Here is a 26,657-nt window from a genome sequence, read left to right as displayed (position 1 = left end):
ATTCATTGCATAGGCCACCCTTCTTCCTTTTGCTTGTAGCACCGTGTTCCACCATTCTAGTGCCCCTTCTTTAAACAAGTTTGACGCATACATCACTTGATCTTCTTCAGCACATTTACTTATTGCAATTACTGCTTCGGTTTTCTCTAACCAACGCAGTGTTGCAGTTGCCCCTTCGTTACCTGCAAATTCTGCGGGTTTACAGGCAAGAAATTCTTTGTAAGTGCAACCAGGCGTTGCAGCTTTCATTCTCTTAGGGAGTGGGGCCTGTTGCGGATCATGATCGTTATGATTGCCGCCTCCATTTATGCTGTTACTGCCGTTATCTTCCGGAGTACGTTTACTAGGAATTAATTGTGGTTCGGCAGGTTTCTGAACAGCAGCCACAATTTCTGGAATAGCATTGGCTATCCCTTGAGCAATAAAGTGCTCAATATCTTGTCTAGTTATATATTGATCTTCCTGATTTTGCTCAGACTGATTAATTGGTTCACTGTTAGCGTTTTCCATCTGCTAATTATTAGGGATTATTAGTGTTTAATTATTGATAATAAAATCACAGATAAACACATAAATCATTATAACATGCAAGCATAGCCAAAATTGTCGATGCCTCGACTTTTGTTTTATTTTATATATTATACCTGCTTCAATACACACTGTTTATCTTACATTGTTTTATTGCCCATTTTACAGAGTCAGTTTTACTATATTAGTTATAATACAAGCAAACTTCTCCAAACCCCTCCTATCTTTTGGTTCACTGGCAGTTTCAGTAACGACGCTCCCTCTCGTCGTACTTCCAAGAGATCTGTTCCCCCATTTCCCGGATCCTATTCCCGGTGCCTATCAGTTCTTCACCAAACTGACGCAGTTCAGCTAAATTTTCATAGCTCATTGGCGGATTAGGGACAGGTTCTGGATCAAATTATGGGAGAAAACTATGGGGACTATTGACTATATTTTGGAATTTCCAGTCATTGGTCCACCATTCCTCCATTTGGCCTAATGGTCGGGTGTGAACTAGTGGGTCTGGAATAGCTGGTTCTAGGTTTATTGGGAATTGGGCTGTAGCAGGGTAAGAGAAGAGATTATCGTTGATAGGCTCTAGTACATCACAATTATCCAGCAGGCGGTCTATTTCGTCCTGGAATGTGATTTCTTCAGGCTGTTTAGAGCTTTCTCCGATCTCTATTCCCTTTTGCTTTAGGTCTATCCCTATTCCTGCTGGTTTGGAACTTTCTCCGGTTTCTATTTCTTTTCCCTTGCTCACACTCACAGGATTTTCTATTTTAGGGATTCTCCTAGGTTTCCTTCTGCGCACCTTTCGCCACACTACATATCTTCTCCTCTTTTTAGGTTTTGCTTTTTCCAGCGGTGGAGCTTGGAATTCCAGAGGTTCCTCTATGTCAGCAATGTAACCAGTGAAGTTGTGGGAGACATCAATTGGCACAGGATAGAGGTTGAGGTTCTGAAACGCCTCGGATAGCTCACTCATGCTGTGTAGCATATATGCAAAATGCACAAAATGTTAAGTTAAAACTTTGGAACAAAGTTTAACAAATAAACATTTTTATTGCACATTTTAATTTGTACAACATAACAGTAAACAGAACACACTCAAATTTATTTATTTATTTACTGGGAAGTACTTATTTCTAGATTTAGAGTTTAAAGATTTGCATTTTCTGCTACGGTAGCGAGCAGATACAAATTTGCCCATTTTTCTTCTAGGTTATTTTCCCCTGGTGGATTATTGCTAATTTCCTGAATTTCTGGGTTAAACCTCACTCTCTTGGGTTGGGGTTTCTTCTTCTCTAAACCCTTTTTAAGAATTGAATTCCTTTTCTCCGGGGTAAGAGGGTTTTCATATTTTGCCTTACGGACAAAGATTCCTTCTTCTAAATTGGTAGGAGATTTGGAGGAAGAGGTTCCTGGTTCTTTAGGTGTACTATCCAATTTGTGGTAGATAGCAGAAATCTTTTGTTTACCCATACTGTAATTTTAACAATTAGTCAGTTAATGCACACATATTCACAGAATGGCAATTAGAATTTTCCTAAGTACTTAAAACAGTGAGCTTAATCAGTAAGCTTAAAACAGTGGCTCTGATACCACCTTTTCCTGTCACGGCCCCCGACCCGGTTTGACCCGTTTCAGGAGCCGCGGGACAGGAATCCCGTGGTATTTAATTTAGGTGACAGCGGAAGTCTTTTTAAAACAAGATCTTTCAATAATTTAAACTGCTCGTTTCATAACTTAGGGATAAATTCCCGTATTTTACAATAATGTGATTTCCCAGGGAAATCTTTATTTTCAAAACATGTTCATTTTATTTATTTACATTGAGCCACTTTTCTAAGCTGGGAGTGCTCCGTGGCACTTTCCTTTGCTCACACCAGCTCACCTGAAACATGTTTGAAAAAGGTTTTGTCAGCGGGGAAATACTGAGTGAATCATTCATTTTACTGAAAACGATACATTTGTTATAATCTACAGTATTAAGGGGAATTACAATGTTTCTGATATCAAACCAACTACCCACAGTATTTGTCACTCGACTACCCATTGGCTATCTCGTTGTCCAAATGGTGTCTGTGACTGTGGTCAGATCACCCCTTGGCTAACTCGTTGTCCAAGTGTGACGGGAAATAAGTAATGTATACAAAACCCCACATACCGGCTGTAACTTGGTGATTACATAGACTTAATCACTGTAACTATAACTTTGAAAATAATTTGGAGTTTTGTAAAACAGTTGATAAAAAGAGAATGACTCACATTGCAGATTTACGAGCAGAGTATAAGCTTTACTGATTAGCCTTCTAACCTAATTTAAATAACAATGCACACACAAACAGGATTAGTAACTAATTCAGCAGTTACGTCAATTCACGAGATTAAACCCTCACAACTATTATCAAGTGCGATACTTAACAATCCAATGGATTTACAACGAATGACAGAGCATAGTCCGAATTCGAACAGCACTCAAACATTCAAGTCGAAATCACAATGAATAACAAAGTATAAGCTCAATTTGAGCAGCACTCGGACAATCGTTGGATAGTTATAATCGATCGGACGTTGAATCGTAATAGCGATCGAGTTATTACCCTGATTGCGGCAGCGTTCCGTGATTTGTGTGTGTTTGATAGTAATTTACATATAACTCAGTGTATATTATGAGTTTTAACGTCGAAGTGAGCAATCTGATTCAATCCCAGACCTCCCTATATATACCCGAATTTGGTACCTCCCGCGTGTCGCGACAGGTTTGCCCGTGCCTGTCGCATATCGCGGGGCACACCCCTATGGCCTAGGGTAGCCTTGTCGTCTGCATAGCCTAGGTGAGTCAGTTGTACGGTTAGTTTTAATTTGCACAACGAATTTTGAAGATAATTATCATTTAGGGTTTAACCCCCTTGAGTTTTAGGGGCCCTGATCCTGATTCTGATTATTCTGAAAATTTTAGGGTTAGTGCAGAATTACTTGGGTGTCTCAATTAGGGTTTTCTTATTGACTAATTATCGTCCTAATTTTTTATTTTAGTGGCAGTTGTTACAGTTTTAGAGTTAACTGATAAGAATGTATGTTAAGTGTTTGTAGAATGCCTGAGTGAATATGATGTGTGATTTTGAGTTTAGATGTCAATTAGGTGTTTTAATTCGAATGTTTAGAGTCTATGTTCAGTGTTTGCATAAATGCCTAGGTGAAAATGATGTTTGATTTTGAGGTTCGATCTTGGTTTTAAAAAGCGAGAGGCGCACAAAAGCGTGCTTTGTGGAAAACCCAAAAATTGTGCTTTTCTTGCGCTTTTTGGAAAAGGTGCGTCTCGGGTGACGTTAGACGCTGAGGCCTGCACCTTAGTGCGCCTCACGCCTAGGCGCGCTCCATGCGTGCTTTTTAAAACCTAGGGTTTGATGTTTATTAAATGTTTTATATGACTATATGTGTGGATTGCAATGACTGTAGACAAAAACCAGCTATGATTTATCATGATCAGTTGTTAAATATCTGGTCTTTGAACAACAACGATCGAACGTCTGATCTGAATAGTAATAACCCTTATCAGAGCACTAGAATTCAGTTGCAACAACAGAAGAATCTAGATTCTGCGTTATACTCAAGCACCGCCTTCTGCTCGACCACTGGCAGGACTACTCAAACTGTTCCTAAAAGCGAGATACCTGCTAGAGTTTATCGAACAAGGAATTATGCTGGTTCTCAGTTTGTTCAGGTTCCTTCGAGCCAACATCAGCATCCAAAGTTGCTAGGAGACAAATCAGGTGGTATTTTCTTGCCAACGTGCTGGTACTCTTGGTTCCCTTTTTGTTTACTTTTGAAATTGTTATTATTATCATTATTGTTCCTAATTTATTCACATCCAATATTACCTGAAATTAATCACAAGTTTCAAGACGCTAATGACAAATCATAATTTTGTGGGCTGCAGGTAAGTGATAATTCGAGTAGATGCAAATCATATGGTGCCTCGCCTATTCAACTTTTTCATGTACACACTTCAACTATATTCTACAGGTTCTTATTGCCAAAAGGTTATAGGAAAATTGACTATTATTCAAACACTTTCCTTTCTCATGGGGCAAAGCGAGTAGAAGTTTTTGGGTTTTAATCATGTACAATTTTAAAATAATATGCGGATGTTCACCTGTTGAAAATACATTTGACTGAGACGTTGAACCGCGTGATATAGGGGTATTTCTTTCTTAAGGATGAACAAGATAGCCTCTGATGACAGGTCATATTAGTCAACTATTTCAACCATAAATAAAAATTAATATTTCTACTTTAGAAACAGTGAATCTGAATGGGACAATTCAACAAATAGGAAGTTTGGAAGGTCTCACGTCACTACAACAAAAATGGCTTTTTAGGACCTTTTCGGTGGGACGCTTGTAAAAGAGGGTCCTAAAAAACTATTTAATAGGACTAATGAACTTTTGGGGTCCTTTTATAATGTACTCTAGTAAACCGGTGTCCTAAAAAAACTATTTAATAGGATGAATGATTTTTTGGGATCCTATTATCATATAATTTAATAGGACACTTAAAATGTAGATCCTAATAAAGTATTTTATAAGACACTTAATTGTTAGTGTCCTTTTATGTGGTACTGTATTAGGACACTTGTTCATCTGGGGTCCTATTATAACATAACTTAATAGGACACGTTGTAGTTAAGTCATAAATGTTCAGTGTCATAGGACCCTTTCTAGTCGAAGTCATATTAGAACTTAACTTAATACGACACTTAACACTTGGGTCTTATAACTTTAAATTTTATAGGATGCTTAATCATTGTGGTGTTATTATAATACACTGTAATAGGACGCTTGATATTTGAGTCATAAAACATTAGTTTTATAGGACGCTTATTCGCTAGTGAAGCTTGACACATTTACTAAATAAACTTATTTTTATACATAAGATCCGATTAAAGCTCATTTAAGCTTAACTCATATCAAGTTTTTTTTTCAAATGGAGCTCGAGTGACTTCATTTAGACCGTGAGGTATGGTGGAGCGTGGGTTAGAGACATGGTGCGACACGTGAAGTATGGTGCACCCAACCCCGCCCCATACCCCATAATCTTACACAGATAATTGAAATTTTGAAGCAATTTTCTAAAAAGTTTTCTTTTCCCTCCTTTAAACCTTTTAATAAAATTCCACAAAATTTCTTCCCTCCCAGCTAATATTAGAAATTTTCAAACATTTTTAAGTCTTCTATGTCTCCCCCCAAATTCACGTTTCATCAAATCAACTTCCCTTTGCAAACTAGGGCAACTCCAATCCTAAAATTTCTTCCATCCCCATCTCCTAACATCAGATTGCTGTCAAATTCCCTCACCGTCGGGCGTCGTTGTTTCTGTTGTCGCCGTAGCGGAACTCGTCACCTGGATACCAGAATCGAGTGCTAGCAGCGATTGGTACCAGCGAATGATTCCGTTGATGCTGATTGGCGGATATTAGTCAGATTCGGCAGATAGGTGTCTGAAAGTGCATTAACTGCTACAATTTATGATCTCATGGTAAAAACCCTAATTTTTTTCTTCTTGTTTTCCTAGCAAATTAATCCCCTGTCATTTGATTTTGGCATAAATTTGATACAAATACTTGTTCTTGGTAGTTTATTACATCTTTGATAAACTAAGTTAAATCAAATTTGTATCTTCATGATTCATGTACATGTAGAATGTTAAAAACTTTGACAGATTAAATTCTCTTATTGGAGTTCATGTTAACGTAAACTTTATAGGTGATCCCTCCGTTACAAGGTCAGGGAATCTGGAGAATGATTCTTCAAAGGATCCTAAGGTCTGTAAATTTAAAGAATTCTCATGTTCTATAAGCGTACTACTTCTGCTGGTTCTACTCGTAATTCCAGCCACACGCCGAATCTACACTCCTCTCAACTGCAAACTTTCACGGATCGCTTGACGCGTATCGCCAACCTCAAAGAAGATCGTTGCAAGCCGAAGAAGTGTTGCCAGGAATGCAAGAAAAGCTGCCCTGTTGTTAAAACTGGTAAAATTGCATGATTTTGTATCGATTTTGGATTATGAACTTGTTATGTGTTGTCTTATGGTTGTTTTGAAATGAGATTTTGGCTTTATTGATGATATATGATAGATTTGCTTTGTTACTATGTGTTGATTTGCCTAGGGTTTGTTTTTGATGATATATAGGGTTTAGTTTTTTAAGTAGGTATTGATATTCAAGTTTCTGGATCAAGAGTGATTTACTAAGTGACATAGTATTGGATTCATCTCTGATTGATGTCTGCTCTAATTTTAATGAGTTTCTCCTCTTTGTTGCTGTGAGAGTGGAAATAGGATTGAAATGTGTTTTTCCTTTGGTTTTTGTATGCAAAGCGTAATTTATTTATATAAACAGTTATTAATTCTTTATTGGTTTCTAGCATTAGTTATTTGAAGTTTAGACATGAATAAGCACTATATATGGTTTAATATGTAAATAGTCTATATGTACACCTTTAAAAAGCTATATGTACAACATTTTGACGCAAAAAATGTTACTTCGTATGAAAGGCGCGCCTGGTGCCGATTTTATGTGTGCTTTCTGCGCCTCAAGTGTGCAATCTGTCCACCCGTCTCTTTTTTTGTAGTCTAAAGAGCAAGCCTATGTGCCTTAGTTATTTTTAATTTAAGAATTTTTTGCTTGTAAAAGATGACCTGAATCCAAGTTAGAAGGGTATAAGTAGGCGGAAAGATGTAATCAGTTTTTCAGTTAATTGGAATTTATGTTTGGTAAGAAATATATCTTCAATTATGTAATAGCTGATCTATTGTTCATTTTTATCACATTTTATAACTTATGCTCATATAAGTTATAACCTTGTTGGTAATTATACCGCTCCGGTGTAAGTGACTGCATTTATAATTGGAACATGAGTGCTCCATGATCGGTGGAGTTCTGGTTCAAGAATAAGAAACAGAGCTTTATCTCATACTAAAAAATCGAGATTTGATCATACTAAATATACCAGAGATGCACTTTTGGTTGTCCTAAAAGTGGTTTAGAGTTAAAGAACACGTATCAACTAACTTTGATGCTGGATTAGTTTTATGAATTGTTCACTGACTTATTATTATTTAACCACCTGTTTGTTGGATTTAGTGAAGGCCTTTGGGCCTGGGGCGATATTAGAAGTCAATTGGGACCGACTTTAATTTAATTAATGGGTTGATTTGTAAGTTAAAATTCTGGTGTCGTTTTGTATTCTGTTTGCTTGTTAATCTGTTTGTGCTATTTGTGTGTGTTAATTCGCTTCCACTCCGCATACCACTTTGATCCTAACACTATATTCTGTATATGTTTATAGTTTCAGGTGTTATGTTCCTTGTTTTTGTATTTAATGTTTTAAGTATGTTTTATGATTACGGATTAAGAATTCAAAATTTGTCATGTATTACTAAAATTTTAGTAATTTTTATACTGAATGCCTCACATACGTGAAGCTGGGACCTAAATGTCTTGAAGCCCTTCATGCTTTTGTTTAAACTAGGTTCGTTTTCGAGCCGAGGGTCTCTCTGGAAGTGGCCTCTATCCCTATAGATAAAGGCAAGGTCTGTCTACATCCCACCCTCCCCAGACCCTATAAGTAGCTCTGCTATTTGTGGGATTTACTGGGTATGGTTGTTGGTTTTTGTTGTCATGTTCTATAAGTTTCAGAAAAGGGGTACAGTTTGAGAAACAAATGTCAAATTGTGTTTCTAATATGCTAATGGTAGTTTCATTTTGTTGCAGATTGCTTACAAATATAGGTATATTTTTACACTTAACAACTTAATTAATAAATTTGGGTCTAATCTTTTGCTAGCAAACTTACCAAACACATCGGTAGGTTGTGAATTCTTTCATCTCAATATATACCCAAGTTGGATCTGCAGTACTCAAGCACACAAACTAAAAAAAGCAGTGAGCAAAAGGATTGCGAGTATAAGCGGCGTTTGGTGATTCGGGTTCTTCTCAAGAGTCGATCGTAAGTATTCTTTTCCTGTAACTTGTAATCGACTTCTTCTTTGTCAGATAGGATGTTGGGCTAGTCTATTCGGTTGAGTCTAAGATATGATTTCTAATTGTATGTTAATAATGAATTGATGGCTTAGAATCTGTATGCTTTCTTTATGCAACAAGATTACTGAAAAGTTGAATCGACGAGAAAGTGTTATTGGTTCAGTTTAAGTAATGAGATTATGGGGCTTAAAAGGGAAAGACATTTAAATCAATTTATTATATCAAACAAAAGTTAACATCATTTTGAGATTAAAATAGAGACCTGATAAAGTTGATTTGATTCAAATAAGATCAATATGTATTAAATTTTCTTTTGCTTTCTATTCTCCTGGTCAGGTAGCAAATGAGTTGGGTTTATTTTGCTTCTATTTACTCCTTTATTAATTGATGGGTAGCAGGTGCTACAAGTCAAAGTTTTGCTAATAGCTGCAATATTTTTAGTTAGTCAAAGGTCTTTAACTATATGGGGTGGTTGTTAATTGAATCTCATTTGCACTCTTAAGGGTGCAAACGAGCCGAGCCCGAGCTCGACCAGGCTCGAGCTCGGCTCGAAGGTAATTTTTCAAGCTCGAGCTCGGCTCGGGCTCGACTCGTTTAGTATTTATTAATTAATTTATATTAGTTATAATTATTATTATACATATAATTTAGTTATTTTTTTATATCTATATAAATGGTAATTATTATTATATAAATATATGTTTAATATATTAATAAAAAATATTTAAACAGAAAGCTCATTTAGGCTTGCGAGCCGGCTCGAGCTTGATAAGCGAAGCTAGGGCTCGTTTAATATGAATCTGTAAATGTAAGTAAGAACTTTTGATCTATGTTTAAATGTTAATAGGTCCGTGCTCATGCTGTTCGTGTTCTCGAAAGAGCTGATGATGAAGAGCTCCAATGTTATTTACATCAACTTGTTCAAGCTATGCGGCTTGAACGCTCAGATAAATCTTGTCTTTCTCAGTTTCTGGTGCAGCGTTGTATGCCAGCTGTAACATCTATAAAAGTGGATCTTAATTTTAGTTTTCTACTTTCTGGAATCTGATAAATTTTTTATTTTATTTTATTTTGCAGCATTAACGAACATCGAGTTTTCTAGCTTCCTTAGATGGCATGTTGTCGAACTTCATGATCCTGCATACGCGAAATGTTTTTATTGTACGTACAAGATGCTGGAAGAAAATATGATAAAGGTAAGGTTCTGTTTGGTGATTACAGATAGAATTAGTTAAAAGTCAGCAACTCGTGATCACTTTATGTTTGATGTTACAGTTGGGAATGGTGGCATTTGACGGTGGATATGGCTTTAAGTTATGGCAAAGTCTCGTTCGCCAGGCAGAATTGACAGCTCAGCTATGTTCCATAATGCGAGACGTAAGAAACGTACGAGGCGGAACTCAAAAGAAAATTGAAAAGCTTCGGCATCTTCTTTCGGGACTTCTTAGTGAACTTACATACTTTATGTTAGATAATGTTATAACTTATTTATGGGTAGTGTTTTTGTTATGAACATGCTTATTTGAAATATAATGATTCTTTCATTAGTTGATGTTATACAATAACTATTAGGATGTTATATGTTGATGGCCTGTTTATAAAATTGGTTTTATAATCTTATTTGGGATATTAGGACCATTTTCTTGATATTAAAGTAGCTATAACGTTACATCATAAGGGTCCTATAAATTAATTTTTAAGGACGCATGTATGTGTATCAAAAGATTAAAAGTAGGTAATCACATATTAGAACATTGTAAAAGTGTCCTAATATGTTCTTTTTAGGATGCTATTTAAGTTGTCTATAGACATATTATTCGACCATAAAATTGGTTTCATAATCTTATTTGTTATATTAGGACCCTTTTCTTGGTACTAAATTAGCTATAATGTTACATCATAAGGGTCCTATCAATTAATTTCTAAGGACGCTTGTAAGTGTATCAAAATATTAAAAATATGTAAGCACATGTTAGAACATCGTAAAAGTGTCCTAATATGTTTTTATTAGGACACTATTTTGGTTGTTCAAAGACATACCACGCGACCATAAAATTGGTTTCATAATCTTATTTGAGATGTTAGGACGCTTTTTTAGTTCCGGGACTTATTACGACCCCTTTACATAAAACGCTTTTACCGTTGGTCCTATTAAATGAAAGGTCCTATAAGATAGCATTTTAGGACGCTTTTGCGCGTACTAAAAGCCCAGTTTTCTTGTAGTGCGTCATGGTAAAACCAATTCCAACCCCCCCCCTCGTGCTTTATTTCAAGGCACTTTGGTAAATATAACTGAACATAATTTGTCAGGTGATGGCCTGATAGGTTGCATATAGAATTAGCCAGACTCAAGTTGATACATTCTCATTAGCTGACTTCTACACAAAGGATAGTTATGCTACATGCTACCCCTATCATTATGAAACAAGTTCCCATTTGACTTTTGAGGTAATATTTATCACTTTTGCACTTTATATAAGACAAAACCAATTATTTGAAAAAAAAAAATCTTCTTTGAAGAACACAATTTCTTTTTATTAATAAAGGTGATAGATTCGCTAAAGACAGCCTCATGCTTAATATAGAGAAATTCCATGAACGAATTCCATCTATACCTTCTGAGCTAAAAAAATGTTCGTATGTATCACATCTGAATATTTTCATCATTCCTTACTTAACTATAGTCGTTCTCAAGATCGGTTCAATATGGTGATAGCAAATAAATTTAAGGAGATCTACAATTTTGCATTCGCCTGAGCAAAGGAGAGGTATGTAGCTAACTTAATCCATTAGGTTTTTCTTTTATTATCTTTCCTAAAGCTTTTCACTTTGGTGAGTTAGTTAACGGGTCAAATATCAATGATAATTTGGGTTCCATTCTTTGATTTATTTAATTCAATCTGATAAAAGATAGTATTGCATGATGGTGAACCGTGAACCCCATTTAAAAAAAGGTAAGCAACTTGGGCTTTTGAGCAACAAGGTGGGTTAAAATGGGTTAGGTGTAACATAGATTAAGCAACTTGGGCTTTTGAGAAAAAAAAAATTTGTCTTGTGTGAATACATGAATGAGATGAATGTACAATATGGTTTACAATTATGTGTAGCACTTAATTTGTTTAACATATTTTCACATAATTAAAGTTATTCCTTAATTTATTGAATTTCTTAATTTATCCGTAAGTAAATTTGCAATGCAGACAATTCTATGAATCTCGGGTTCACTTACAATGTTCTTACACATTTGTTGTCTAGATTATGGGTTATTATTTTTATTATTGTTATTATTATTATTATTATTATTATTATTATTATTATTTATTTATTTATTTTTTGCAGTTTACATCAGTTCTCCGATTGATGTTGTAGTGATGAAGTATGCTACAAGAATGGAGGGCCACTTTCAACTCATCTAACGTTTTATGTGTGCCCGTTTGATATAAAGCACAGCCCATTTCATTCATTAATATAACTTTGTATTTTATTTTTTTATACACTTTAAATTTATATAATTTAAAATGATTTCAAAAGTATGGTTTATTAGATGAAATAATTTCTCAAATGGGTCAACCCAACATGCCCGTTTCAACCCTAGCATGTCTTAATCTGTTACCCATCATAACCATCCTGCTACCTCTAGCATGAACGTTTATATTGAAATATTAAGATATTTTTTATATTGAAATATTACTGATGATGTAGTCGTACAACGGATTCTAAATCCTACCTTATTCATTCCTGAGTTGGACCATCATTCATATTGGAAAGACAACAGGTGAGTAAGATTATAGAATGAATTGGGAGGGGGTAAACCCATTTGGCAATATTCTAATAGGGATTCATAGGTCTGTTATTACCTCAAATTTTATTTAACTTGTGATGGATACTTGATGATATGATGGTGATCAATGATTAGATGTATGGGGCATGCCAGTTTGGTAGTACCTTTTTATATAAAAATAGAAGAGTAAAACGTTGGGAGACCAATTAAGCATTTTCTTAGCTTTTGATGTGTTTCTTTACGCTCTTCGTCTAGCCTTGGCTATGAGATCCTGTGATTAGAGAATTTCCCGCTGACAAAGGTCAAAGACATGGTCCGCAACAAGCAAATTCTATTGTTAAATCATGCTGGTAATCATATTAAAGTACCAGATTCATTGACAAAAACCATGAAGTGCGGCGCAACGCGTGCGGGAATACCCCTATTTAGGCTAAAAGATTTAAAGTATAAACTAATATTAGATTGTTCTATATAATATTTGTGTTGTATTTAACCTTTTTTTTTACTAAGGATGAACTCTTGCAACTGTCTGCCACAACTTCGATTAATGTAAATTAAAATTTCCAACCCGTGAAGTTCATGTTTTCAATTACGTTAAAATATATCTTAACTACAAATGTAAATACAAAACAAGTATAAAAAAATAGTGTTTCAAAACGTGTCTTTTTATTTTATTTAATGATGTAATTCAATTAATATAAATAAATTTTTCGTGCCTGGGAAGTTCCCTGGACTTTTTATTTTATTTAACGACATAATTCAATTAGTACAAAGTAATCTTTCCTATGGATTTAAACAAGTTGATTGGAAAGATGTTTGCTTTTAAAATTGAGATAACAACTTATAATCTGACTAACTCTGATAAAATGTATGTTGTTACAAACATGACCGATGATGAGTCAATTATTAAAGAGCTCAAAGAAAAGATGAAGATTACTGAGGTATTTTTTATAAAAATAGATGATTCATATTAATACATTAATATTTAAAGATTATGTAATTCTATTATTAGTAACTTAGTTTTGACATTTGTCTCGGGGAAACAATAAAGAATTTTATGTAAAGAAAAAGTCATATTCCAAACGTTAAGAATGATGATGCTAATACCAGTTCAAATATCAATAAAATCAACAAGCGTAAATTGGTTGATGTCAAGGATTCGGAGAAGGTTAGCAAGAAAGAGACTTAGCTCCCATCTCTATGAATTTAAAGCAGTTTTTATGATTTTTACGTTTCAAACATTGGATTTTTTTGAATATTTCAATTTGTTTGACGTGGTTGTTTGATCTTTGTATGCCTTTTTATATATATGAATAAATCTATCATTTTAACCAATATTTTTTCCCTTTCAACTTAATCAACTTATCATTTGTCGTGTAAGGATTTCATTACAATGATCAGAGTACCAAGTTTGACATTAATCGATGAGTCTTAATAAAAGAAAAAAAAACAAAATACATACAATTTCCTAAAACACGTTGTTTCTAATATGTTTATGAATTTTATTAGTTGAAAATTCAACTAAAAGAATAATATAATTTAAAAACAAACAATATAATATTTTGTATGGGTTTACGAAACATTTTTTAACTGAGATCTCATTACACATGAAGACAAAGTTAGGATACTGATGAAACGGAACAAATAAATTATTGTGGGAAGAGAAAGAAGATACTAATGAGTTTGAAAATATTGTTTATGTACCTTTTATTATTGAAAACTAAATTTTCCTAACCCGGGTTAACCATACCGCTAAACCGGTAGAATATTTGCAACTGGTTTTTAGTACATTTAATTAAGATTCGAATGTGCTAGAATTAATGATTGGATGTGTACTGATATTATGCTTGGATTTCTATTAAAAAAATAGTAGTTACTTTTTTCGTACTTTGTAAATATTTACTTTTATGGGTAGATTTAATTCTTTTTTTTTATTTAAAAAAATCAATAGGAAAACGAGGGGCTCATAATCAGCACTCATCGAATTCAAAGGTTTGACATAGAAGATTTGGGATCATAAGCTATGGTATGAATTTCTGCTATTTTTTTATACTGTGAAAATTGTGTGAAATGGGGAAGTGGAGTTAGTTAATATTTTTAGGTGGCACCACGTTGGATATTTAACCAGATGCCATTGCATCTGGGCCAGATACTGCTACAGTGTGGATGCCACATTACTTGAATAACTTGATTACTTCGTTTGTTCGATAGGCTTAGACTTGGAGAACCATGTGACAGAATAATGGATTTGGTGACCACTTAATTTTGAGAAAATGCTATTTTTTTAATTAACATTTATTAGTTTTTTTTTAGTTTAACTTGTGACATTGGGCTATGAAAAAAAAAATTAAAAAGATAGAACAAGATTTGCAGCCATGTTTAGAGTTAAAGCCATGTTTTCCACAAAAAAAAAAAATTAATAAAACAAAATTTGCAGCAATAGCCATGTTTTGATATAACCTGTAAAATTAGTATTTGTGGCCAAAATGTGAACCTACAATATGCACCCAACTTGGACCACTTAAAAGAATATCTATTGAAACCATTATCAAATAATAACGTTGCTTGCACAAGTTTTATGTTCTTCTCCCTGAGCTAACTGGTAGGTAGACTGTTGATTGATGAACATGTTGGTTGAATTTGTTAATACGCTCAGCTTATAATAATTCCATTAAAGAGAAAAAAAGTTGCAGGTTGTTTAGATGTACAATATTCAAATGCTTGAATCTTATCTATCTATTTACTATACGAAAAGAATTCTCCTTAGCCACGTGGCCTATTCTTAGCCAATCATTTTGTTGATGTGGACACCCTCTTAGGCCAGAGAATTCCTCTTGAGCGCCAATCTCTTTTCCTCTATGCTCCTTCACTCCTTCTCACGTAAGTTTCTTCAAACCGCCAGCTCTCTCTCTCTTCTGTCCCATTTTTATTTCATCTTCCATACACGCACATTATTCACATTCATCTTCCACCGCTTTCTCTCTCATCTTGCTTTTCAGAAAATACCGATTCCAATTTTAGGGTTCTTCCATTCCATTATTGTTGATTGCATCTATGGCGATTTTCAGAAAACCCTCATTCCTTTGGTTTAGGCGTTAAAAATCTATTCCTTTTATCACACGCTTTTGACCGGATGATCTCTGTAACCAGACTTTCTTTTTTACTTCTCCCCTTTTCTTTCAATCATCTTACAATCACCAAATCTAAATCTCAGCCGTATCCTACTTTGGCGCCTTCATATGACAATTTCAGATACATCAATTTCATCTTCAAAGAAACCAGGTAAGTTTATAAATGAAATCTTGAATATGTTCAGAAATTAGGGCTTTTTTATGATGGTGATGATTATGATAATATGAGAACTTGTAATTTGATTCTTCAATCTTGATTCGTCTGATTTTATGTATCTTTCATGGGCTTTAAACTGAGTTTGACGGGTCTGGTACTGATAGTCGCCGGTGTGTTTGGTTTTGTTTGTCGGCTATTGTTCTGATTGAAGAAGGATGAAGAGAAAGAAACACTTTGGTAGTTGCACTATTAGAAATTGCAAGTTAGTGAAAATTAGGAAGTTGGTTTTCTGTTACTCTATGTTGTACACAGCCTTTGGATGTGGATACTTGAAAATGTCTAATATTTAAAAATGGTATACAAGCTAACTGTATATGTATTGCCGTGATGCATATGATGTTATGTAATTGGGCAAAATATGCACAAATGTAAAAGCTGATTTTTATGGTTTAATCCATTTGAATATGTTATGTGAATGTATTAGTTTGATTTTCATAGTTGCAAATTGATGTACTGCATTACTAAATTGTTGACTTTGTGAACATATTTTGTTTGAAGATGTATATTGCGCTTAAGAGTTAAGCTCTTATATCGGTGGTGTCGAATTATTTAATGAAAACAACTCAATTATAGATGCAAGTGCAGGGAAATGTCCAGGGGATTGACTTCTCAATGTGAACAGGTAATACACTTTGGTTCATTTAAATCTCAAGTTTATGATTATTAATTAAATTTAACTTTGTACCATCTTGATTTTGTTGTTTTTACAATATACAATATCCAAAAGCTAGAACTATATCTGCCATTGTTGGGAGAATTTGGTTCAACATGTTGATTTGATTGTTGATGATCGTTGGCTGATCACACTGAAACTAAGATGTCATGTTAGTTGTGATATTTTGAAGGTTATTCCAGATGAACATGGTTTTATTGCTTAACTAAACGAGTGTTGGTACCTCAAAAAATGACCAAAGAAGTTCCAGTCCAATCATTAACCCATGAACTGTTGACCCCTTGATGTGATGTATTTTCTTCTTTCTGACAAATTTTTGGTCTTAGGTTTTTTTTTTACAATGTCTTATGGACTTTTCCTTTTTTGACTTGTGATATATCAAGTGTATCCTAATTTCTACTTCCAAATCTTTTACGCAGACTAAGTTCTTGGATGAAGTGAGTAGTAACCTCAAAAACTTATGAAGACTGCGTATAAAAACAACGAGGAGGTGAGTTAATATTGTTTTTCAGCATGTAATGTTGCATTCTTTAGCTAACTGAATGGCCAACACTGGAATTGTGTTGCTTATTAGATGTGGTTGTTTCTTATATTTGTCCCGCTGCTGTGAATTACACTTGGCTATATGTATATTTACCATGTCTCTATATGGAAACTGCCTGCATTTGTATAAAAATAGACATCTTGATGCTGATCTAATAATATATTGCAGGTAGAAAAGATTACAACAATTTGCTCGGGAAAGAAAAGGAACCATGAAGAGGAAGTATACTACTATACACCAAATCAAACACCCGTTTGATCCTTTGCGTAAGTTTTTCTAAAGCTTCCTTTTGGTCATGGAACTGAATACCATTGAAGCCTGATCTTTATTTGATCGGCTTCTAAATCTTGATGTTTGTTGTTATCAACATATTACATTGAGTAAAATGTCATTTTCGTCCCTGAGGTTTGGCCAGTTTTGCGACTTTTGTCCAAAGGTTTGTTTTTCCGCATCTTTGTTATCTGTACCTGCCCAGGTAAGCAATATATTCGTGCGGAAGTGGCTAATGAAATTGACAAGAATAAATAGAAGCTTGCTGAAGAAGCTAATGATCGTATTGATTGACAGGAAGATGTGGTTTCGGCTTTGTGAGTTTTGATTCGGGATCGGGTATGTGTTACTAACCGGCTGCCCACTTTTATTTTCAATGCAATATTGTTGATTAGAGGAGATTTATATATTTATATACTATAATTGAGGTAGATTAAGGAGATAAAAGTGCTAGGCTGGAATAAGAGGGGGTGCGTGGTTAAACCAAGGCTTTTTGGGTTGATAATGGTTGTGAGTTTTACTGCTATAATTGTATTTGGCTGGGCATGGATATGTGTAGGGTGGACTGGAGGTCTTAGGATTCGAGTTTTGGGAATTCACCTGCCCACATCGTCAGCACCAGTTAGTTTCTAATACTTATGAATAGGTTGATTTGGTCTATGCATTAACTTTAATGGGTCATATTTTCTTAGTACAAGGTCTTTAAATTACTGTACCCATTTATGTGATGTTTTTTCATATATTATTATAGGTTGATGGTATGATTAAATTTAAAGAAAGAATGTTATTTAACTACTTTGTTTAGTTTATATATTTTTTGTAACAATTTATTCACATTATGTTCTTATTCATGATTCGTTTCAATAAATTTCAGTTTTATTGCCTTTTTAGCTTGGTTTCTGTTCTATTTGATCCGAACATTATGACAGAAAAAAAAGAATCATATTCTCATGTCTTCTTTTTTTATTCAAAATTTGTTCATGTTAGTTTCTAATTATTTAACGAGTTTATAAATCTTGACTTCAATCATTCATCCAATTTCTATATAATTAACAGCAACAACACCAAGTAAGCTTTGTATAATACGATACTGTTCTCATGAGTTAAACTTACCTAAATTGATTGTGCTATTCTTTTATTTTTTTGTATTATTTTAAAGATAAGGCTCAATATACAAAATCCAATGTGAGTGCTTAACTTGATGTGTACAGATTGCATGTCAACTTAATTGTTAAATTGAGACGGTATATAGTCTAATTAAATCAAGAATATCAAATTAGAACTAAGATTGAATGGGTCAAATGGAATGGGAATGAAAAGAAAGAGGTAGACTGAGACTTATAATGAGATTTTTGAGCTTAAAAGCAAAAGAGATAATATCACATCGATCGCCAACATTCGGAGTGCATTTTTGAGCTTAAAAGCAAAAGGGATGTCCATACATGGAAGCATTGTATGTCCTCTGTTTGATACTCCTTTTATTTCCATACGGGGTCAAACTACTCATACTTGACAACAACGGAAAACCTACAGATAAAACAACTAATGTGGTGTATAAAGAGATTTTCAACGAATTGTGATGTCTGCATATTCATGGTTAATAAAAAGTTTTTACATGATCCGTTTCAACACGTGTATTTATTCATAACATTTTATGTAAACAACGATGATGATGAGATATTATCTTTAATCAACCCGTATAACACACGGGTTCTTAGGCTAGTATATATATATATATATGCTACAAAGTGTACAAAGTCATCAAACACAATAATACATCGTTTTAGTAATACACAATAACGGAGTAAATCTTCACTTTGTTATTTTTAGGTTTTGAGTGTGTTTTATGGTTAATATTACAGTTTTTTTTTTTATGATTTTGTACACTTTGTAGGAAAAATGGACTTTGTAGCCAACTTCCACCCTATATATATATACACACAAAACAGTTTTATATAGTGGAGGGTTCAAATGAGAAGAATTTTTTTGTAAGAAGAAAAAGGAAGAATTTTCAACCAATAAGAATGCTTCATTTTACTTTATTTAATATTTGCATTTAATTTTAATGTAAGGATATATATTGGTAAACTTACAAAAATCATTAAATTGTATTCTCCCCCTTTAATAACTAACTAAATTAAATTTGTAACTACTTTTCAAAATATATACTTTTTCCAAATTAAAAAAAAAACAACTTAATTTAAAGTGTAGAATAAATTACTAGTTGTTTAGGATAAATTACGAGTTGTGTAGGATATATTTCGAGGTGTGTAGGATAAATTTCGACTGTGTAAGGATAAAATTATATAATTTGTAGGGTATATGTAGGAAATTTTTTATATGTATAGGTTTTGTAGATTATATGTAGGATAATTAATAATTAGTTGACTAATTAATTAAAGAGTTAAAAATTAATAATATGAGTTATAAATGAAATAGTATTTTACTAATATCCTGTTTCTTCTTTTTCTTCTCACATTAAATTTATTTTAAAAGGAACCTTCTAAAAGGAACCTTCCCTAAACTGTTTATTAGCGTAAAAAACACGTTGCTAGACTGAATGTAATCCAATTGTTATAGTCCTTGCATGACTTTTTATAGAGAGGTTGAGTAGTTGACTAGAAAAGCTAATTAAATATCTACTTGTAAATGAATGATGTCCTCATATATAACGATGATAAGTGTTATTCTCGGTTCGAGTATATTAGCATGACTAATTAAAGCAGGAATGCCTACCAAGAAGCTTACAACTATTTAATTTCCAGACTCATGTCTATCTTAATATGCTTCTTTCTTGCTTTAGTCCCTTATGCAACTTCGATTACCTTCAATTTCACAGATATTACTCCAAAAGATTCCAGCGATATAGTATTCGAGGGTGATGCAGTTTACACCCCTCAGGATGGAATCCATGTAACCCACCAAAGGGATCGTGATCGAGGTTCGTTTTGGTTAGCAGGTCGAGCCAGGTACATCAGACCTCTTCATCTTTGGGACAACGACTCTTCCGATCTGGCCAGCTTCTCTACCAATTTTTCATTTGTGATCGACTCAAACATGAATTTCTCATACGGTGATGGCCTCACATTCTTCCTTGCTGAGGAAAACTCTGTGATATGTTCTGGGGGAGCCATGGGACTTCCGTTCGATGTACCAGCTAATATCTCCAGACATCGATTTGTGGCTGTAGAGTTTGATACTTTCTGTAACTACTACTGGGATCCAAAAGATCCCCCTGAGTCTAATGTTTGCATACGCGATCATGTAGGTATAGATATTAACTCTCTTACTTCTGTGGCGTCTCGAAAATGGTTTAGCAATATAACATACGGCAAAGAGTGTAGAGCCTCGATAAATTATTATTCTGGTTCAAAAAATCTTAGTGTTTCATTCATGAATTTTAAAGATAATTTACCTGTATGGGAAACTGGACTTACTTACAATATTAATCTAAGGGATGTGTTACCTGAGTGGGTTATATTTGGGTTCTCAGCTTCAACTGGAGATCTTTTTCAGAAAAACAATGTAAGATCTTGGATGTTCGATAGCACTGAAATAAAAGTTGACCAATCAAAGGGGCAAACCAAGACGGGGCTTATGGTGGGATTAATCGCTGGAACGTTGGTTATAGTTATCGTTTTAGCTATAGTGGTATGGTGGAGGAAGAAAAACAACGGTGCTAAAGTTGTGAAACTTGGATCTTCTGGGAATGAACTTGGATCCGTTGTGGAGATAAACAATAAATTCGAAATGGAGGCCACCATGCCTAGAAGATTTTCTTACGGTGAATTAGCTCAATCAACTGCTGACTTTGCAGAGACGCGGATGCTTGGAGCGGGGGGTTTTGGCGGAGTTTACAAAGGTTTTCTGAAAGATTCTAGTAGGTATGTTGCAGTAAAAAGGGTGTCCAAGACTTCCAATCAAGGGATAAAAGAGTATGCAACCGAAGTAAAGATTATTAGCCGATTGAGGCACAGAAACTTGGTGCAACTCATCGGTTGGTGCCATGACAAAGGTGAACTACTGGTTGTTTACGAGTTTCTGGAAAATGGAAGTTTAGATTTACATCTCTTCAAGGGAAAAAGTTCGTTGACATGGAACACAAGGTACAAAATTGCCCATGGTCTGGCTTCTGCTTTGCTATACTTACATGAAGAATGGGAGCAATGTGTTTTGCATAGAGATATCAAGTCGAGTAATGTGATGTTGGACACAAATTTTAATGCGAAGCTTGGTGATTTCGGGTTAGCTAAGTTGGTTGACCACGAGAATGGTGCTGAGACAACGATGGTTGCTGGAACCATTGGTTACATGGCCCCGGAATATGTAATGACCGGCAAGGCTAGCAAAGAATCAGATGTTTTTAGCTTTGGAGTTGTTGCATTAGAAATAGCATGCGGTAGAAAACCAATCGACTCACAGGCTGAAGAAAGGAAAACAAAATTGGTAGAATGGGTGTGGGATCTTTATGGTAGTGGGAGTCTTCTAGAAGCAGCAGATCCATGTCTAGGCTCAATTTTTGCAGAAGAAGAAATGACTTGTCTAATGATTGTTGGATTATGGTGTGCGCACCCCGACTCAAAACTACGCCCCTCGATGAAGCAAGCTATTCAAGTATTGAATTTTGAAGCGTCCCTGCCTATGCTCCCGTCAAAGATGCCTTATGTGACTTATTCTGCACTTCCCGATTTCTCATCATATGGCGAAACTTTGAGTAGCGGCTCTTACAAGCGTTCCTCAGATTTCTCAACATCTTCAACCACATATCAGTCCACATTTAGTAAACAAAGCTAGTCCATAAATGCATGTGTTGAATTCATGCAATTGTTATTTCTATTTTGTAAGTGTTTTTAGCACATGAATTGAAGTTAGGGTTTTTTATAAACCGAATACTGGTACCCTTCATTGCCATGTTCACAAGCTTTCTGGCCGAACATGAGTTTACTTTGCATGTGGGTTTTGGACCGTCAATTCACTTGTTTACTTACATAGCGAAGAAATTAAGTTCACAATCTACCAAGAGTAATCCGTAACGTAAAAATGCGCCCACCACAAACCAATAGGGGTCCGACCCTGCATTTTGCATAGCTAAGACATCAGTAAAACAAATTCATTTACGGATGGAAACTGGTCTATGGTTAAAATATTGAGCCAAGAAAGCTTGTTTAAAAAAAAAAAAAAAAAAAGCTTGTTTAAAAAATGGTGGCCTAAATGCAACCCTTTTTTACTAATCATACCCCCTCTCTAAAAATATAAGTTTAAAAGAAGTGAAATTTTACCCCTTTAAAAAAAAAAAAAACAACATTTTTGTATACAAAAGATGCTATCTAGTTAACTATAATTTTATTATAAATATAACTAGTTTAGATACCGGTTACAGTTGAAAAAAACCAAAACAATAGAGGAGGAAGCATGATAGCTTATGACAATTATTTTTAAAACAAATTTCTCGTATGTATGCTAATAACAACCTGAAAGTTCACTTGAAAATGTATGTTGAATCTAGTGGAAAATGCTTGGTGTGTTGTCTAAGATTTTGCGTTTTTTCCAAGTTTCATATGGACAAATGGTGTTGAATTGAGAAAAAACCTTACTTTTATAGTCTTACCAAAAGAACTCCCATGATTTTAACTATATCAAACATGAAATTAAACGGTATTACATGTTTTAGTAACTTATAAACCATTAACTAATTAATATATGGTTGTCACTAATGACACTTGTTGCACCTGTAAATTTTATTTGTTTTTAACTTTTTAGGTAGATTTTTATTTAAGGTACTAGGATATAGACTTGTGTATTACATATTAAACCACTGTTAAGTCCTCTGTGTTGCGGCGGGGGCCTAAAACCATGTCAAGTTGTACACTTGTATCAGTATCACACTATAGCCAACGACCACCAATACCGAAACAATTCGTATTAAAAAAATTAACAAAAAAAAGAAAATAAAACAGAATGAAAAGAAAAGTAGACGTAAAAATGTTGAATCACACCCATGAAATGTAAAGCATAGAAAACTATAACTAAGTCGATCTAAGACCTGCGCATTGCAACGGGGCTGTTAAACGGGAAAATTAGGCGTAAAAACGTTGAACCACACACGCACGTTGTGATGTGTTAACTCGCAAAATTTAGACCCAAACGTTCAAGGAAAAATTTGTAAATGGTGAAAAGTATAGGGACCAAGGTTGAAAATAAAAAATATTGGTGTTAAATTGTAAAAGATGTAAAAGTACTAGGTTAAAATAAAATAAAAGTAAATCAAGTAGGGTACAACAATTTATGTCAAAATTACAACCAACAATGCAACAAAATGTGTCAAATTAATACATAGTTAATAAATAATAGAGTAAAATGCACGGATAGTCGCTGTGGTTTTGCAAAATAACACCTATAGTCTCAAACTTTTGAAAATTACACCGGTGCTTCCTGTGATTTGACAGTTTGTTACTCGGATAGTCCCTAGAGTGGATGACGGTTAGTTTTCTCCGTTAAGTGGATGTGAAATGACAAATTTACCCTTCATTTTCCCCCCTCTATAAAAACAAAACAACTCCACCCCAACCCCACCCACCCCTCACCTTTTTCTCTGTTTCCCCCATCATTAACCACCACCCACCTCCCACCTACACCAAAAGGAACCACCTTCACCGTCTTCTCCTAGTACGAGTCTTGTTTAGCTAGACTAAAGCGTCATTGGTAGGGGCTGAAGTTGGGGGACATGAAAAAGTCATGAAGGTCAACCTGGTTTAAGCATACCCAACGATTGGAATGATAAAAGAATCTGAGCCTGATGGAAATACCCGAAATCCAAAACAATCGGAATGGGTATCCAAATATAGATTGGAAAAAAAAATATTTTGTGCGTATGGAATTAGGTGATACCCGGCCCGATTACCTAACCATATCCCCGAATCCTTTACCCGGAAAGCTTTAATTTTAATTTTTATTTTCCATTAACTCTTATTTATTAATTCTCCATTCTAGTAGGTTCATTAGATTAGAAAAATTAACTTGACTTTTCTTTTAAATATGTATTTTGATGATATTATTTGAATTTGTATTTAGAAAGTATGGAATCAGAATGAAATTTACACACTTGATGTGCATATCATTAGTCATTGTTTGATTTATTATAGTTGTTAAAAAATAAATATCTATATATTAGATTTAAATAACCTCAGCTTTTAAAGATTGGTCAATAACACTTTTAACTTTCGATTTGTACATCAACACTTCCAGCTTTCAATTCAATTTATTGGCTGATAACACTTCCTAATAAATTAAACCCTAACCTAGTTATTTTTTGCTAATGTGGCCTCTTTTGCTGACGTGACATATGATGTGACAGCTGATGTGGCAGCTGATATGACATTTTTTGATGATATGGTAGCTGACATGATATTTTTTAATGATGTGGCCGCTGACATCAGCAGACTGGGTTAGGGTTTGGTTAGTTAAGGAATGTTATCGGCTAATAAGTCGAAAGTTGAGAATGATTGTGTAAAAATTGAAAGTTGAGAGTGTTATCGACCAATTGATGAAAAGTGAGGTTATTTAAATCCAACATAATATCCCAAAATTTTATATACGTCTTAAAACTAAAATTCAGTAGCTAATTAGCTGTCAGTCTGTCACCTTTTCATAGATCGGAGGATTGTAATAAAGAATGGATCAATAATACATTTGTATTTATGTGATCATTATTCACATATGGTCTTGGCTTACTAAAATTAATTATCTACACATAATTTAATATATTTTTATAGGGAAAAGATGAAATAGGAAGTTAATTTTGGCTAGGAAGGATAGTAAGCTATAGGATTATGACATGTGACAAATTTTAAAATAAAGAGAAAGGGTATTTTAGTCAATCTCATCATTTCTTCTTCCTTCTTCTCCCCAGTTACTTCAAAACCCACCATTTTCAAAACCCACCATCTCCAACCTTTTCTTCACTTACTATCTCAATAATCACTATATTATAGTGTGATTTTCGTCATCAATCAATGATTCAACCACCCGATCACCGTGTTTTTCAGCTTTTTTCGAAGAAAACCCAGTTTAATTTCATTCAAAATCTCGTTTTTTCTGGTGATTTTGAAGATAATCACTCGATTTGTTCGATTCAATCGCTGATAAGTGCTTCTATCATTCAAATTTCGTCAATTGATGAAGAAACCGGCTTCGATCCATGTAATAAATTCTTTAATTTCATTTTCACGATCTGGGTTTTTATTTAGTCATTGCGTTTTACGATCTTGGCGGGGGTCCGGGGGCGGCAGCCCCTGGTAGCGGGGTCCCAGGACGGCAGTCCCTGGCGGGGTCCAAGGGGCAGAGCCCCTGGCTGGGGTTGAGCTGCCTCGATTAAATTGCTGTACTAAAAACGCATCAGAAAAATTAATTTTCCAGAAATTGGCTCATTTCGAAGACAGTAATTCATAGACAATTCAGACAGTTCACAGACAATTCACAAACAGTTGACAAACAATTTTATGTGTCCATTGCGTTTTAGAAATAAGAGAGTTTTATGTGTTTTCTGGCTATTGCGTTTAAGAAAAAACACATTTTAAGTATCTTTAGTCATTGCGTTTTAGGTAAAACACATTTTTGAAGTGTTTTTAGTCATTGCGTTTTAGGTAAAACATATTTTTAGGTGTTTTCAGTCCATTGCGTTTTACAGAGAACACTTTCTTTTGTTTTTTTTAGGTCATTGCGTTTTAGAAATGAGACATTTTTAAATGTTTTCTGGCCATTGCGTTTTACAAATAAAACATTTCTTTGTGTTTTCTGGCCATTGCGTTTTACAAATAAGACATTTCTTTGTGTTTTTTGTGAATTGCGTTTTAGGTAAAACACTTTTTTATGTGTTTTTAGTCCATTGCGTTTTAGAAATAAGACATTTCTTTGTGTTTTCTGGCCATTGCGTTTTACAAATAAGTCATTTCTTTGTGTTTTTAGTGCATTGCGTTTTAGAAAAATGTCATTTTTAGGTTTTTTGTTTCATTGCGTTTTACGTAACTGGTGGTTTTTCTATTGCGTTTTACACAACTGGGTTTAAATTTTTTTTTTAAAAAAATATAGCAATAGTATACTCGTTTTAAAGATTAAAAAACGCTCGTTTTTTGGTGCAATTTTTATAAAAAATAATGCCGTATGAAAGAGTTATTAACGTTTAAAAAATTGGGGGGGGGGGAATTGGAGGAGAGAGAAACTATTGACTTGGATTGACTAGAATGCAGTTGAACAAACTCACGCGCCTCTTTTCTTTCTTTCAATTTCCCTGATTTAATCTTAGCCCTTGATTAACTTAATGGATGGTCAAGATCACTTCCTAGCCTTCCTAACCAAATAAACTTTCTATTGTATCTCCACCCTATTTTCATAATATAAATTAGAAACACATTGTTATATTGTGTTGTTGTACTGCAAAAATAGGGTGTTTTTCATTTTTTTTTAGTAATTTTTTACTTTT

General features: G+C 34.2%; 1 protein-coding gene, 1 long non-coding RNA gene and 1 other non-coding gene across 9 annotated transcripts; all 3 read left to right on the top strand.

Annotated features, from left to right (window-relative positions):
• Positions 1-4,206: 4,206 nt before the first annotated feature.
• Positions 4,207-10,931, top strand: LOC118481174. Its single transcript, XR_004864677.1, has 3 exons — positions 4,207-4,289; positions 4,457-4,516; positions 10,874-10,931. It is a non-coding gene; the product is annotated as an uncharacterized LOC118481174 (long non-coding RNA).
• On the top strand, positions 5,674-10,111 carry LOC110869559. Of its 7 annotated transcripts, XR_004864676.1 has the most exons (7): positions 5,697-6,054; positions 6,282-6,550; positions 8,294-8,310; positions 8,391-8,528; positions 9,411-9,546; positions 9,641-9,759; positions 9,839-10,111. It is a non-coding gene; the product is annotated as an uncharacterized LOC110869559 (transcript). The 7 variants fall into 7 exon arrangements; XR_004864673.1 differs by having other exon boundaries at positions 5,675-6,054; positions 6,282-8,310; XR_004864671.1 differs by having other exon boundaries at positions 5,690-6,054; positions 8,052-8,528.
• An 8,934-nt stretch (positions 10,932-19,865) lies between the features above and the next one.
• Positions 19,866-22,064, top strand: LOC110872079 (L-type lectin-domain containing receptor kinase IX.1). The gene is made up of 2 exons (XM_022120846.2): positions 19,866-20,447; positions 20,673-22,064. The coding sequence occupies exons 1-2, from the start codon at positions 19,949-19,951 to the stop codon at positions 21,971-21,973; spliced, it is 1,800 nt and encodes a 599-aa protein (XP_021976538.1). The 5' UTR covers positions 19,866-19,948; the 3' UTR covers positions 21,974-22,064.
• Positions 22,065-26,657: the final 4,593 nt, after the last annotated feature.

Source organism: Helianthus annuus, chromosome 8, assembly GCF_002127325.2.
Source record: "Helianthus annuus cultivar XRQ/B chromosome 8, HanXRQr2.0-SUNRISE, whole genome shotgun sequence".
NCBI lineage: Eukaryota > Viridiplantae > Streptophyta > Magnoliopsida > Asterales > Asteraceae > Helianthus > Helianthus annuus.
The sequence above is the reverse complement of the archived record's forward strand: the minus strand, read 5'-3'. Positions and strand labels throughout refer to the sequence as shown.

Coding starts and splice junctions, on each gene's coding strand:
- LOC110872079 (XM_022120846.2), top strand. CDS start 19,949: ATGTCTATCTTAATATGCTTCTTTCTTGCTTTAGTCCCTTATGCAACT. Junction 20,448..20,672: donor TTGCATACGCGATCATGTAG/GTATAGATATTA, acceptor TTGGGTTCTCAG/CTTCAACTGGAGATCTTTTT.